Here is a 16949-nt window from a genome sequence, read left to right on the forward strand (position 1 = left end):
CCCAGCGCTTTGCTTGCCTCTATCCTCTGTGTATGAGGCTTTTTATCTACAGATACTATTCATACGATACCCCGATACAATCAGAGGTAGACAAAACTGAACCCAAGACGACATATAGGAAAAGTTTATAGAAATTCTCCTAACACAAGCCTTCTGGAGATGCTCCTCAGTTTAAATAAGATGACAAATACAATCATAAAGTTAGGTTATAAAGTTTGTGGTGTCCCCTCCCAGAGCTCACTATTGTCTCCATGAAGGGTCTCTGCTCGAATATCACCTCACCAGAACGCCCTTCCTGACCAGTCTAAAACAGCAACCCACACGTCCCAGCAACACTCCCCGTTCTCCATCCTCTCTTCCAACACTGTATTTCCTCATAGCATTTATCACTCCCTGACATTATGTCATATAGAATGCTTCTTACAGTGTATTTTGTTCATATAAATTCGACAGTCATTTCTCCTCACACTATACTTTAGTCTTATTGCGGTAAATAAAATACATGCACCATAAAATTTACTCTCTTTTAACCATTTCTAAGTATACAGTTCTGTAGGGTTAAGTACATTCATACCGTCGTGCATTCCATCCCCAGAACTTTTTCATCTTGCAAAATTGAAACTCCGTACCCGTTAAACAATAACTCCTTATTTCCCCCTTTCAGCAACCCTTGGCAACCACCACTTTCTCTCTCTGTGAATCTGACTACTCCGGGTATCTCATACGAGTGAAATCACACAGCATTTGTTTTATGACTGGCTCATTTTACTCAGCATAACAGCCTCACGGTTCATCCATGTTGTACTGCCACATTATATATTTTTCAATGTTGCAGTGTCAAGGACTTTGTCTATTTTGTTCATTGCTACATTCCGAATGCCTAAACCAATCACTGGCACATAGTAGGTGCTCAATAAATATATGGGAAATGAATTCGTGTTCCTAATACCAGCCTTTTATGGGTGCTCCATGGCTTAAATAAAATAAAAAAGGAAATGCTTTACATTATGGCATTTATTCAGTATTACAAAATAAAATAATTTGAAAAGTTTATATTTGGTAGTAGCTTCACTGACAACTTCTTAAGCATTCTAAATTACAAAATGAAAGGCAACCACTTTCTTTTCGTATTGTACTGGATCATCTTTAAAAAAAAAAAAAAAAAAAACCCCAAAACCTATACCATGAATTAAGGGGGAAATACAGAGCACCAGTTACTCAAAGAGTGACACATTGGCATTGCATTGGGTTTTGTGCTGGATAAACATCAAGGAATCCAAACAATAACAACTGGCAGAGGACGAAAGACTCAGTGTCTGAACTAAGTTGCCAGAAAAAAAATCTCAATGCTTCCCCCTCCTTGAGCAGTTATGTTGGTTTATTTTTATGCCTCATTGAGAGAATTTTCTTCCTTCCTTATGAGGAGAACCTACATAATGAGTGTAACAACATGGCCTGCTGCCATTCCTCATCAAAACACTGTAGGATTAAGTTGGTTTTGTGAGAGACATGGGGAGGTTCCTAGCGCAGGGCAGAAAAACCAACCGCAGAACAGTTGAAATGAGCGAGAGGCTGTCACCGTCACTTGAGCTACTCAGAAGCTTATTTAGACTATTAAAACACTAGTTGCCTTTCCTAAAACTTCCCTTTCCTTTTTTTCGAAATGTCAAATACCACTGTCCCCTTTCCAAAGGACTTTAGTTAAGGTCTGAAAGAGTGAAGTCCTAATTCCTAAGCGTGAAATTCAAGGCACTCCACAGCTCTGTCCCAATCTACCTTCCCAAGCTTGTCATTTATTATAAGCTTTTATGCATTCTTCATTTAAGGGAAACTACTCCCAATTCCCAGAAACCACCTGTACCTTCTTGCCTGATCCTGGTGGGCAAATTCTTTCTTCCCAAATCAACTTTACTTCTCCCTTCCCTCTAGTAGTTCCCATTCATCTTCACGTTGGAACTTTCCAATGTTTCAAGTTGCACTGCGCCTATCAATCTACAATTAGGCAACATGTATTTATTTACTCAGCTCCCACTATAAGCTGTTCAGCAGCTGGGGGCAGAGGTGAACTAAACAGAAAAGTTGCATGCCACAGCCTCTCTAACACTTGTTATTATTTGTCTTGTTGAGGACAGCCATTCTAACAGGTGGGAGGTGATTATCTCATTGTAGTTCTGATTTGCATTTCTTTAATAGCTAGGGAAGTTGAGCAGTTTTCCAAAACTGAAAGCACCAAACAAACAAGACAGACAAACAAAGAAACAAAACTCATAGACACAGACAACAGTTTTGTAGTTACCAGAGGGTCAGGGAAGAGAGAAGAGTGACAGAAGAAGGAAAATGGGTTCAAATATATGGTGATGGAAGGAGAACTGACTATGGGTGGTGAATACACAATGTAATATATAGATAATGTATTATTAAAATGTACACTTGAAACCTATGTAATTTTACTAACCAATGTTACCACCCTTCAAGAAATTAAATAATAAATAAATAAATAAATAAATAAATAAATAAATAAATGAGGGGGCAGGAGTTGCATGCCACCTCTTTTCGCTCAAAGCATTCCCCATCAGCTAGAAGTGGTATCACCTCCTCTGGGCTCTTGCTGACAGACTTCTACCTTGAATTAAGCTTCTTTACATGTATTCCTCATCGCCTCCTTAAAACATAAGGTCTTAGAGGGCAGCTGTATGATTCACTTGTCATGGAAAAGCTAATACAGTGTTTCATACATAATCACTTAATATATGGTCATAAGAGGCAGCATGGGAGGGCAGGAGGTATTTGGACTCCGGGGTTTAAAGAAAACAAAAAAACCTGACTTAAGTCACCTTTAATCAAACTACAAAAGCCTGGGTACTCCCATCTACAAAATGTGATACTACCGGTTAGCTCTCTCAAGGGAAGTAAGCATCAAATGAAGTAACGTATGGGAATACACTTTTTAAACTAGCAAGCACTTTTCATAATTATTCAATTGGTGCTAATGCAATGCGAGTCCCCTGTAACCTCTCAGAGAAAGAATCATATAAACCAAATGTGTCATTTTAACAATCATGATTACTTTTCAATGTCTCTACAAGTAAGTCATGCCAAGGGACAGTATTATTTTATTTGAAATATTCTAGCTGTGACAACATGAACTCCTATGGTCTTTTTATTGGAGGAACTTACGACTCCATAAACAACTTAAAAATACCAGAAGGTCATCTTCATTATATCCCTATGGAATGGAAAGAATCCATTAAAGCAACAACAGTTAACCTGCTGGCCCAACCCAACTGGGGATATGTTTCCATTTTTTAAAAAGTCAAAGGCTGGGAGAGCAAGGAGACAAGCCTCAGTGTCACAAAAACAGTTATAATTAAAAGTCTGCTTTACATTATAATTAAAAGTATGCCACTTAATGTAAATGTTCTGTTATATCATACCAAAAGCATGTTCATGAAAGTGAGTTTATTCTAGAATCTCAGAGTACTTTCCTTGGATGATATCATCCTCACTCAGGCCTCACTTTAAAGTCACATTAAGTTATACTTAAGATTTCTCCCACTGGATACTCAGTGACAGAGACTGTATACTTAACAGGTATGAAGAATGCACCTGCCTCTCACATCTGAACAGCCCAGACTCACCATCACCCCAGACCAGAAAGACCACTATACAAAAAGCACGAGAGCAGGAAGAGACTAACGTCACCTCTGTGCCTGCTACACAACCACCCTCTGTATACCTATTATTATCTGCACTGTGTGGGAGAGTGACCTGGGCCCAGGAAGAGATACAGCCAGAACATGCCCGATGGCCATGATGAAGCCAACACCTGAACCCTGGGCTGTGGGTCTCTCGGTTGCTTATTCTCTGTTGTACCATCTATCCTTCCCACAAAACCCAGCTCTCCATGAGGTCCTCCAACTTGTCTCTCTGCCACATGATAGTCAGACCCCAGGGAGTTAAGTAAACAAGGCACATAAGGAGACCAAAGCTCTTGTCCTAGCTAACTCACCGGCTGTGCAAAGAAGGCAAACTCATTCAGGCCGCTATGCCTAAGTTTCCTTATCGAAAATACAGTGACAATAATCTCTGTTCCACTTCAAAAAATAAATCAAACAAAAAAAAAACACACACACAAAAATCTGTAAATTACCAGGCAAATACTCAAAATTAATTCTGTTATTCTATCAAAATGGATTATTTAATTAAGGTGCTTTGCCTAAGAAGTCCACATGGTTTTCCCTGTATTATTTTGACTCCTTGGAACAGAGTCAGCAAACGATGGCACTCAAATCAAATTTGGCCCACGGGCTGTTTTACAACATAGTCACGCCCATTCTCATACATACTGTGGACGGCTGCCTTCATGACCAGGACAGAGCTGAACAGTGGGACACAAACTGAATGGCCTGCAAAGTCTAAAATATTTACTATCTGGCCCTTTACAGAAAAATTTTGCCAGACCCCCACCTCCTATAGTGACCAAAGAGAGTAGCTAACAAGTTATCAGAGGCCAAAGAGGAGAGCTAACAAGTTACAATAAATTTTGGAGTTTCCGCAAACTGTACTATTTTCCATACACATAACTTATATGTCAGAAGATTTAACATATGATAAACAAATATATATAGAGAAAAGCAATTAGAAAACCACTTGTTGTAACTAATAAAGTTATATGAAACCAGTTAAGTCCACAAAGATATCTCATATGTCCAAAATCAAATTTCTAAAATTTTCTGTTTTTCTGAGGAATCATAATCTATTAGTGTTACAAAATTACCATTCTTTAAAAAAAATTAAATCACGTCCCTCAGATTATCCAGCATTTGAATTAAAATGGAAAGAGAAGACAGAAATAACTCAAGATGCAAATGAAACATTTCCTGTAATTGCCAACGTGAAACTGTTCATTACTAGGCCCTCTCTTTTTTTTTTAATTAAACTACTCTGCCTCTTGGCAGAGTTGAGTAATGGTTTTGAAATATTTTTGTAAATAATTTTCCTGCATTTTGAACAGGCTCCGTGCATTCTGTTCCTAAACATCTGCTTAAATGCCAGAGAGGAAAGTGTGTAGCGTGTTTTAACAAGCAGACTTCCTCTGTTTCTCAAAGTCTTTAAATATTTAGTTTCAAAATGAATACACTATAAGCCAAAAATTTACCACCCATCCGATTACTCTGTCATTCCTACTGTAAGGATTTATGAAAAAATGCAAGACGGGGGTGGGGGGAGCAGACATTGTTGGTGACGATGGAGGAGGGAAAGCAATGAGAGTAAGGAAAACCATCAAGAAAAGTAAAAGTGAGGAAAGCCATTAAGCCTGTAATAACCTGTTGGGAATTGTCTTTTCCCTTCCCTTCCTTGTCCATAAACTTCCAAAAAAGCCAAATAATAATATTACTTATTACTCATAAGAAGTCGTAAGATTTTGGAGATGGACTGAATTTTAGAGATCATGAAATAGAAGCCATTTATTTTATGGATGAAAAAAGCTGAGGTTCAGAAATGTGAACTGTCACGCCCTGTGGATTAGCTAGTAGTTAGTGGCAGGACCAGGACCAGAATCCAGTTTCCTGATCATCAGCGCAACACACTTTCCCATTAGACTCGGCACCCTGCCCTGCTAAGTATAATGTGCCATTTGGCACCTACTAGCTAAATTCTTTTAAAAATATGCCCAAAGTACCCCTATCATAGCCAGGAAATCCACAATACCCTTTTAAACAGTATCTATGAACGCGTGTTTTTTCCAAGTACAGACTACCAAGAATACTGCTTCAACCTCGTAAGGATTAGAAGTCAAAATAAAGCAGAACAATCGAAGAGCTAATAAGGACTTCAAGCTGCCCTCTTGTATTTTGTCTTGATGAAAATCAGTTTGAAATAGACACCCCCTTCTCTTAAACCCCAGACACACACTCCCAAGACTAAACAGCAATATTCCATAAAAAGACCAGATCTAGCCAGTGTTATTATCTGTCTGACATTTGGGTTATTCTTGTGAGTAACTCAGAAAGTAACGTGGGTGTCTGTGATTATTTGAGTACACATGGCAAACCATAATTGGTCAAAAAATAATAAAAGACATTTTTCCGTGACAAAAATACTGTATTGAATGACAACATGGCAGCGTGACAGCACTCAGTGGACCACAATACTTTCTCCATTTACAAAAAAGTAAAAAAGCAACAAAAATTCTTTTTTGAAAAGAAAAAAAGCCGTTTTTGCAGTTGGTAACTAGCATAGTTCATATTTAAATTATTTATGAAATATTCAAAGGTTTTGAGTGCTGACAGTAATCTACTAGCACAATCTTCCCCCAAATCCATGTCATATATCAATTTTTAATTCAGTCTTTTGATACAGAGCAGAAACATGGCTAAAGATGCAAGTCTGTGACCCTTTCTATAACCAAAATATAGGATTTTGACAATTTTTAGAATTTCTTTAGAACACAGCTATTGGTGAAGTAAAAATTTAAACGTAATCACCACCATCCAAATTTTACAACATGAGTCAAATCTATCACACATACTGCGTATCACTGAGAAGATAAAAATGTGAAGTTGATCAATGTAAGTTGTGGTTTAGGGTCTTATTCTAAAATCATTCCCTTCCATCAACGGATATCTCCCCATCACCACACAGCTGCGTAAATGATAAGCAATAAAGGGTAATATCCTAGTTGCCATTTCTCTTAAGAAACCAATAATCAGGGTAAGAATTATTCCAAAAGTAATGTTAAAAGATCTCGTGAAAAAAGAATATTTGTACTCATCAACAGAAACCCATTCAAGCAGAGCACCCGTGTGAATGGGGGGGCGGGGGTATCTAAATGCCACAATCTCAGAAAACTATTTGGTAAGGACAGTTAGGGACCGTGGAGGAACTCACCCACTCGGAAGTTCGTGGCCGTCAGGGTGTCGGCAGCATGACCATTCTCACTAATGAGAGTGGTGGTGTTCCCCTTCTCACAGCTGTTCTGACAGCTGCCCTTGGTGCAGGTCACTTTACAGATGCTCGGAGTAAAGACCACCTTGATGCGGCCAGTGTGGTTACTCACTAGGAGCGGAGGCAGGGAGAAAAAGAACAACAAACACATCAGCTTAGTATCCATGAAATTGCCTTAGAAAGTTAAGGAAAAAAAAAAGGGGAAAAAGAAAGGAAAGGAGCGAGAGGGGGAAAGAAAGAGCCCACAACCCGACAGGTTTAAGGAAAGAGGGAAGCCTTTAGTGCTTGCTGCTCTGTATCCAGTGGTGTCTCTGAAACAGGAGTAGGAAGCTTAGCAAACAGAACTCTGGGATGCACTCCAAAACCACATTTGAAGTCGAGTCACTGGAGTGGGATTACTAACCACAATGCTGCACTTTATTCACGGCAGACAAAGAGCAGTACCGAGGGCACGACAGATGAAAGAGCCAACCCTGACAGGCAGATGTAATGCAAAGAGGTTGGCCATGCACCTAGCGGTGAATAAACTCTTGTGTCCTCGCCTTGCATACTTTCCCTGTTTCTCCACTTATGAAGTCACTATTTGCAGCCCGACCCCTGGAAATGTTTTAGGCATGCGGCATGTCTGAAAACATCTGTCTCAAATCTCCTGGCACTCTCAGCTGAAGTGATCAAATCCTGTGACGCAGCCGCAGGAGCCCATTTCTTTTTCACAACTCTAGGGCATTATTTCTCCACGTAAATGTATGCAACATATATTGTGTTTTACTGTGAATAGGGTCCCTCTAAGAAAACGTGAGGCCAGGTCACAGGGCTAAATGGTTGCCTCCACTCAAATTCCATCCTGGAGCTCTCACCGCTGCCATACTCACTGGCCACCTAAGGCAGGTATTTCTTTCATCGCTGTGGCCCTCTCTTAACCAAATGCTGGAACTTGACTGCGTAGCAGAGGCAGCACAGTATCACAAAATGGGCACACGTCTAACTGTCGGATTCTGGGTTGTAATTCTGGCTCAACCATGGTGTGACTTTGGACATGTCATTTCACCTTTTCTCTAAAACATGAGGGAACTGGAACTGGTGTTTCCAGTTCAAACTTTCATGTCTCTATCAGGAGTCAGCAAACTACGGCCCTGGCATCAAATCTGACCCACTAACTACTTTTATAAATAAAGTGTGATTTGAATACAGCCAGGCTTGTCTATTTACATACTATCTATGGCTGCTTTCGTGGGCTGTAAAAGCAAAAGAGAATATATGGCCTCACCCAGAATTGCTGTTCACCACTAAGTCCCAATATAAACTCTCAAGCAAAGCACACTACAAAAACCCTATTTTGATTTCTACGTCTGTGATCTGCCCCCAGCCAGGTCGTTCGTTTCTCTTTCCATAGTCTAGGCAGAAAGCAAAGAAGGTAGCTGCAGATGGTTCATCTTGGAGGCTTTTTAAGGCTGGTAGAAAGCAGTGCCCTTCCTGTTGCCACTGGGTTACTGCAGTGGCCAATGGGGAGACTGGCTCCAGGCCAGCCTTTTCTCTGCCATCTCCTGCCTGCCAAAAGCAATTCTCCCCCTTTATACTGCTTTGATTTGACCAGGATATTTTCAGAAAACCATCCAAGGCCTCTATAGGCCCTCAACAAAATTAACTGTGGTCCAAAGCTGAGCTTGGAAACAAAACCTTAACCAAGTAAACCATTAGAATGTCAAGGCTGGAATGGGACCTTAAAGGTCTTTTGACACAACCTTTAACGATTTCTAGTGACAGGGAGCTCATTAGCCACTAAGATAACACGTTCTAGTTATGGGCAGTTCCTAACAAGTGCTCTTCCTTCAGGAGCTGAAGATACCCTCACAGTCAGCTGCACCCCTGAATCGTAATTCAGCTCCCCGTGGTCTCACAATGTAATGCCTCTTCCACACGACAACCTTTGAACTGCTCAAAGAGAACTGCCACATAAACAAAGAAAGCTGACTTTAAATAGGACTTGAAGAGATAGGCTTAGGTTGGCCCTCTTACTTCACAGAAGAAAACAATTCCTCTGGAGAAATACCCTCCCAGTGTTTCAAATGTTTTTCTAAGACCATTTGTCATTCACCAGTGGTTCTAACACAGGAGATCAGGACACACAACCTGAAGTAGGGAGATATCCTAGTGGCCAACCAGACCTTCCGGCATCTTATAAAATAACATCCACAAACTTTTTCCATAAAGGGCCACACAGTGAATATTTTAGGGCTTTAGGCCTAAAGGACTCTGTTGCAACTATTCAACTCTGTTATGGCAGCAGGAAAGCAGCCTGTCAAAAATAAGATGTAAATGAATAGGTATCACTGTGTTCCAATAAAACTTTATTGAAAGAAACAGTTTGCCACCCACTGCTTTAAATGCTTATATGGCATTCAAACTTTTTCTAAGACTGTATTTCAGAAATTTTAAAAAGTACAATAGAATTCTGATTCTATAATCAGACAAAATTCACCCAGTTTGATTTTTTTTTACAGTAGCACAAAAAATTCAGCCTACATTCTAAGTTGTCAAACCGTGCTTACAAATATCTTGAGATTACCTTGTATACGAATAAGTGTGTGAAGCCCGAGGAAAAAAGAGAGACATCGTCCCACTTCAAAAGAACATAAACGTATATTTTTTCTGGCTCTCGGTACAATAATAAAATTAGAAATGGTGTGCCAACTATTTTGTCTTCCCTGGCATTAACTCATAGCACCAGCAGCTGCCATGTAGAGGCTCATACTGTCGCCTAAATTATGCTCCTTTAGGCAAATTGAGACATCCAAAAAAAGCAAGCACTTAATCATTATTCCCATTTCACCTCCCAGCTACAGTAGTCACTTTATAGGCACTTGAGAATCTCCGGATCTATTGTTTTAAAAACATTATATTTCTTTGCCAAAAAAGAAAAAAAAAAATTTTTTTTTGGCTTAGAATCATCTGGATTTTCAAAAAGGCAGAGACAGTTTCATATGACTTAATTCTGATGTTTACAATGTTCACATCTTCTTGGACGCGGAAGATACATTTCATTTCGAATTTCCCCTGGTGTTTTACAAGAATTCTGGTACAATCTAATTCTAAAACAGACACTTGTAGTCTCAGCGGGTCCTCTTGTGTCTTCACGGAGCATTTATTTCTTCATTATAACTAGGATTAGTTTCCCACGTCAATCTCCAAATCATTACTGACACATCGCAACTGTTTGACACTAGATTATCCCTCACGGCTCTAACAGGATTTCCACAAACATTAATTGGATCAGAAAATACACTCTCCTGCCCTCACTCCTTTAAAATCATTTCCACATACGTGTATCTGGGGTATCGTATAAAGAGGTTATGTTTTAATGTACTCCAAACTAAGGTACACTGCTCTGAGATTCCCATTCTCACATGGGACAAGCTGACGACAATACCACTCATCTCTCCAGAGTTCGGTGGGAATTTAGTAATGGCCTTGACTACAGAGGCCATTTGGTCTTTGAAGAGGCATCTTCCTCAAATACCTTGAATAAATTAATACTCAAGGACCCCTGGTGCCTCCCATAGAGTAGGTTCCAGATAAATGAGGAATACATGAAGTGACCCAAAGGATGACTGTAGAACCCCCACAGAAACTGGGGACTCACTGGATACTTGAGTCACCGTGGTCAAGGCCTTGCTTCCCCAGGGAGGAAGGAGACTGAAGACCACGGTCAAATCAGTGGTAGATGGTCCCCAGGGGCACCTATTGGCTGATTAAGAATTACAATCTGGGAAGCAAAAGTCAGGCCAGTCAGGAATTCATTGGAAAGTGTTGGCACAGCTTTCAATGTGCTTGGTCCCTCTGATGAAACAATGTAAGTTTTAGATCCCTGTAGGTGAATCAGTCCCAGAATTCTTAAGCAAGCACTTTCAAACCTTGGGTTTTAGAGGCTTGGCTAGAAACATAGATTGCCTGGAGCCATGCAGCACCTCCTCTGGGCCTCCTAGTCAGTCAGTCAGTCAAGACACTCAAGCGTCAACATCCTGTCTGCAGCTTCTGCCAGACCCTGTGTGAATTTATACCTCCAAGAAGAGACCCTGGCTTAAAACACATGGTTTAAAACAAACCACAGACATTCGGGGTGAATGGCAACGGGAAGGGAAGCAAAACCGATACCCTCTCCATATAAAAAGCTTTCATTTCTGCTCCCCCATCATTGATGACAGAGAGAAATTCCAAAATGTGAAAATGGTTCTTGACAAATGGACTTCAGTCTAGAAAAGAGCACAGCTGCCATCTTTTAGTCATTAGACTAGGATGTGACCAACAGCAAAGGCAGCCAAAGAAATAAATATAACAAGTTCAAGACTCACATCAGATGTCATGAACACACACAGTCTCCCCTGCATTCCCTCAGAATGCTCCGACAGCACCTCAGCACGCATCCAACTTAAACAGCAGGGACCCACTAGCACAGGCCATAGCCTCTGAGAAGGAGAAGCAACCTCTCTGTGGTTAGAAGCCATCACCCTGCCCATTAACTGAGACCTGCTTAAGGAGACCTAGGAACTGATTCAGTACCCAGGTCACCTGCGAGAGAAACTGAGCAAATTGCTCGTTCTTCCCCTTGCAGTCCATTGCTTGCCCGAAGGCCAAGAATTCTTTGAAGGACAAATCATAAAAGTACTAAATAATGCTTAGAATAACAAGACTTGATTGTTCAGCTCTCCAGGCTTGTGTAACTCCTCCTGGACTATTAAAATAATGTCCATAGAATACTCTGTGTTCCTAGAGAATGGTACTATGTAAACAGAAATTGATATCAAACCTGTTACTTCATCAGATTGCTCCAGTCCTGGAACACCCTCCAAAAGGGAAACTCAGATGAGATTTCTAGTTCTGATGTGGGCACTTCCTCAGATAAGAATCTAGAGTTACATTCCAGTACTGTCTCTTGAGTTTTTCCAGGCAGAAGTAACTAAATGAAGAGGTAGCGAGATAAATAGTTGCTATCCCAGTGATATAAATTAAAACATCTGAGCTTCCTCCTCCGTTCAGTTTTCCCTTAATATTCACTGAAGGAAACTATGTCAGTTACTCATCTCTCTCTTACACATATGTATATGATTTCCTTCTATTTTTACACATATAAGGAGATAGACCAACAGACGGGAAAAAACAAAGAAGAAGAGTATGTTAAATCATTTAATACAAGATTAAATTTTGGGGACTAGTCTGAGTTTCTGAAAGAATTCCTTATTGCTTATCAAAGAGCAGGTATCAAGTATATACCATGCTTGAAAATGTAAAATATAGTTCCCAAAATACCTATTTAGGCAGAAATGCAGACGCTACCTAGTCACACAGTCTCACGTATGACCTTGCTTATTGTTTCCCTGAGAAAAGAAAAGCTCTAAAAGCCCAGGCCTACCAACTGACCTGAATCTGGAGCTGTCCTGCCTTCCTCCTCCAGGAGGTGGTCCTATCTACCGCCAACCCCTCCACTGAAACAATGGATCCCCTTCCTCTCTTGCCTACTCAATGACTTCCTTCTCTATTCATCCCCAGTAGTGTGCAAACATGCCGTACTATTTACCAACTTTCAAGAATACCCCTCCCCTCGTCCCCACAACTCTCTCCTCCTCCTCAAAGGAGCTGCTTTACTGGCTGTCTCCACTACCTCCCCTCCCATTCTCTCTTGAACCTGCCGCAATCAAGCTTTCCCTGTCAACACTTCACCAAAGCTGCCCATTTGAAGGTCACCAGTGGCCTCCATGTTGCCAAATCCAATGGCAAATTCTCTGACTATTGCTTACTCAAACTTTCAAGCTATTGGACAGTAGAACACTGCTTCACAAAATACACTTTCTTCACTTAGCTTTTGGTTACCCTACTCTCTCAGGCCTTTCTCTCCTACCTCGACGGCCACTGCTCTTTATGATCCTATCCAGGGAGGGCCCCAGAGCTCAGTCTATATAGCCTTCTCTTTTCTATACTAATTTCCCAGATGATGGTATCCTGTCCTATTTCCTGGATTTAAATGCCATCTATATATAGACTTCTGTATAAAATGTTTCACTCTAGCCTGGATCACCTCTACCTTGTATATGTGTGTGTGCATATGGGTACTGAAGTGTGTGTGTGTGTGTGTGTGTGTGTCTGTGTGTGTGTGTAAGAACTCAACTATCCAACTGCTTATGGAACTTTGCTAGGGAGATGTCTAATGGACATGTCACTCAAAACGTACTCAAAATTAAGCTTTGATTCCTCCCTGTATCCAAATCCAAACCTGCTCTTCTTCATGTCTTGCCCCATTTCAGAAAATGGCAAGTCTATTCTTCAGCTTTTGTCATCCGAGGCTCAATACAACAGCAAATCCTGTTACCTCTACTTTCAGAAGATGACAATTTCTCACCGCCTCCATGGCAAACACTCCGGTACAATGCACCACCATCTTTCGTCTGGATTATTTCGACAGCCTCCTAGCTGGACTTGCTGCTGCCACCTTGCCCTCCTGTACAATTCATTCCCCACACAGCATTCGGTGCATCCTTTCTTAATGTATGTCAGTCAGATGAGCGTGCTCCTCCCTTCAGTGGCTTCCCATCCTAATCAGAACACAAGCCAAAGGCCTATGGGGCCCTCCACAGCTGTGACTTCCCTGACCTCATCTCCTACACTTCTCCCCAACCCACTCACTTCCTTGCTATTCCTTACATACTTGGCACACTCCCACCTCGGGCCTTTGTACTTGCTGTTCCTTCTGCCGAGAACCCTCTTCCCCAGATACGCACAGCTTCTTTCCTCACCTCCTTCAAGATTTCTCGAGAATGTCACATTATCAGGAGGCCTTTTCTGACTACCTTCCAAAACTGCAACACCTCCACACATTATCTATCCCCCATACCCTGCTCTGTATTTCCTAGGTACTGTATAAAAACAATTTACATATTTACTGTTTGATTATTGTCATGAGAACACAAACTCCATGAGGGCAGGAATGTGTCTGGTCTACTACCACATACCCAGCATGTGTCTCACAGCAAGTGCTCAAGAAATTACAATTGAATGAATAAACTTCACTGACAGGAAGCTAAATAACGAACCATACTTATGATGGGGTAATTGTCAGTAGTGTTAAAAGAAACAAGGAACACTCCTATGAAAACTTTAGCCCCAAACTATACTTGTTACATGCTACATTTGTCAGAGAGAAATGTTTTGGCCATAAAAGTTTCAGATCAAGGGAAACCACAGTTGTTAGGAAGCCCTGCAATCATTACAAAACATATTTCTCCCAAAATCATTAACACATCACCCAAAAATGGCCAATGATATGAAAAACTAAAAATTTTCAACTAAACATGCCAATGAGAGAATAACTGAATAACAGGAAATACATATTTCTCAAACACTTTTTCGAAAGCAAAACAATTACTTGCTCCCTAAATTTCACAACATATTACACAAAAAAATCAAATTGACACATGATGGAAACCATCTCTAATTTTATAAATAAAATTTATGATGTGTAAGGAGTTGAGTTTTTTACCTATTTGTGATTTACTAAGTATCCATTCCCTTTGTTAGGCAAAGAACAACTAGGAAATTAAACACACTGCTACCCAGATTCTGTGAAGAGATGTGAATTGTCACCAGGCCATAAAATCCACCAAAGAACAGAAATACATTTTGGTTCCCAGCTTGGGGAGATTGGCCAAAGGACTAAACAAAAATCCAGCAATGAAGATAGTGGATTTCAACCCAAATTTCCATTTACTTCAGGAGTCAGGTCTAATTCTGTGTTTCACTCATTTAATCTTTGTTTTGCCTTGATTCAAGATTGAAGGACTAAGATTTTCACCTAGATCCCATTTTCTCACCTTCTATCTTGCCCTGTAGCCAGACACCCATGCCCCCAGTAGGACTGTAAAAAGCACACCTTGAGACTATGCAATTGTTTTTATCTTTCCTTTTTTCCCTTGGAGTCCGTCCTCCTTCAATACCATTCATCATAAGTTCTCTTCTCTAAAAATATTTTTTAAACGGTCCTATTTTTATCCCTGGAACAAAATCAAATATGTGTGAAGGTATAATATATTTTACAGCCAAAAGACTAACTTTTAACCAACAAGTAGTTTACTTTCCCAGCAGGATCTGACCCAGTGTTTGGGGAAAGCAAATACAGTTGGTAATAAAAGTGGAGAACAAGCCAAACAAACCAATGGCTTTTTGACATTTTCATTTTCGGACCTTTTCTGTAAAATATTTTTCTTTAACACCATAGACCCTGAAGGGATTCAGCTGTCCAGGCAGACTTCAGTTTGCAGATGAAAAACGCCCTACACAGTGGAGGACAGGCTCTGGACTGCAGTCTAAGGAAACAGGTGACTGCACTTGCTGAAGGTACCAGAACAAATTAGAGGAAGCAATGGGGCACAGTCCTGGTGGCCTACAACTGCAGCAAGTGCTCACACAGTGTTTCCTGCACCACAACTTTAAAACCGCAGCTGTGCAGTCTGGAAATCTCTCCTCTGCTCCTAATGCTGAATACCAGAGAGCCTGCTTTGCCATCCCTTCCGGCATGGACAATGGTATTTGAATGCTGTGATCAAGAGCTAAAGAAACACATTCCCCAAGATGACAGGACTTAAATCAGTTCAAAACTGTAAAAGAAAATCAGGGAGGGAGAGGGAGCCCACACTATACCCATTTTCTCAATTCTGACTTGACAATGCAATCCTCAGCCTGGATCCAGAATCCTGACAATCATGGGAACCACTGTTGGGGTTAAATGAGTTTGCCCAGGGATTTTTTTTTTTTACCATCAACACTCAAGATGATCGTCTTTCTAAGAGTCTGTCTCCCAAGGAAGACATACCATTGTAAAGAAGCATTTTTTTTTCATGTTGAACACCTCTATCTCCCTTAAGAATCTGCCAGTCTCAGCAGCAGCGCAGCATTAGATTCCACAAGATGGCCATGGGATGAGAGGCTGAAGTCCAAGGAACAAGAGGAAGACGACCCTGTTGTCCCGGGTGAACAGAACAAGTTGTAGAGAAATAAATATGTACCTGTCTCCCATCCTAATACTCATGCAATCTGGCTAGTTTTGCATGGGCTGCTTACAGAAAAAGTAGGTTAGATATGCTTCACGTGGCTCACACTTTCTGTCCCTTAATTTTGGAACTGTATTAGGTTTTATTTATTCCCACATTTGTTGTTTTTCCCAAGAGAAGTAAATGGAGACATTTGTTATCCGTCTATCACTCACCATTTCCATAAATAACATCTACTTATTTGTATGTGGAGAAGCAAGTCTGACTAAAAGGATAGATATCTACTGGGCTACGTGCTTACCAAGGAACAAATTTCATGAATTATTCACAAGCTTGATTAAGTAGGTGCCATTTCACATGAGGGTCCCAGATTATCTCCACCATATACTTTTAGAATTAGGATTCCATAGAAGTCCATATAATTGTTATGACAAATGTTTTGGACAAAAAAATTAGACCCTTTCCCATCTAGGTTCAGAGGAGCCTCACCTCCGGCAGCAGCCCCGTATAAAGCCAGGTCATTGACCAGGTAGAACCTGGTCCAACAGTCCTTACTCACGCATCTACTTCCTTCACTGCAGTTTCCTCCCCATAAATAACCCTGTGCCATTTTTCTCCACATTTCATCCTTTTGACCCAACTCAACTACCCCTTCTCTCCATGATTTTCAGCAACCTAGACATGACCAAACATTACTACCCTCCATTTTCACTTGGCTCTTTGCACACGCTTCCATTTATGTACATTTCTCTATTTCTCCAACCTTCCCTTGGCCTCAATCAAACCAAAGACAACAGTTTACAAGCTTATCCTCCTTTTCTGTTTATAACAAAAAATCCCACCTGGTGATTCTTCCTCTTTGGTAATGGGAAAGAGTGCGCGGTAAGAGAGGAGTGACACAGGAAACATTGCAGGGGGAGGAAATGAAGATAAGTGACCTGAGGGCCTATGAGCTCAGGCTGGGAA

General features: G+C 40.7%; 1 protein-coding gene across 10 annotated transcripts in view; it reads right to left on the bottom strand.

The window, feature by feature from the left end:
- The window catches only part of LTBP1 (latent transforming growth factor beta binding protein 1), a 348164-nt gene that overhangs the window by 201313 nt on the left and 129902 nt on the right, over positions 1-16949 (bottom strand). For 6 of the 10 annotated variants that reach the window (XM_033124736.1, XM_033124734.1, XM_033124737.1 and 3 more), the window contains exon 5: positions 6892-7059. The exons of 1 other annotated variant lie outside the window; for it this stretch is intronic. In XM_033124736.1, coding sequence (XP_032980627.1) covers positions 6892-7059 — 168 coding nt within the window. Of the gene's footprint in view, positions 1-6891; positions 7262-16949 lie in introns of those variants that run through there. 3 more of the 10 variants (XM_033124743.1, XM_033124742.1, XM_033124741.1) reach the window with 2 other exon arrangements.

This window comes from Rhinolophus ferrumequinum, chromosome 13, assembly GCF_004115265.2.
Source record: "Rhinolophus ferrumequinum isolate MPI-CBG mRhiFer1 chromosome 13, mRhiFer1_v1.p, whole genome shotgun sequence".
NCBI lineage: Eukaryota > Metazoa > Chordata > Mammalia > Chiroptera > Rhinolophidae > Rhinolophus > Rhinolophus ferrumequinum.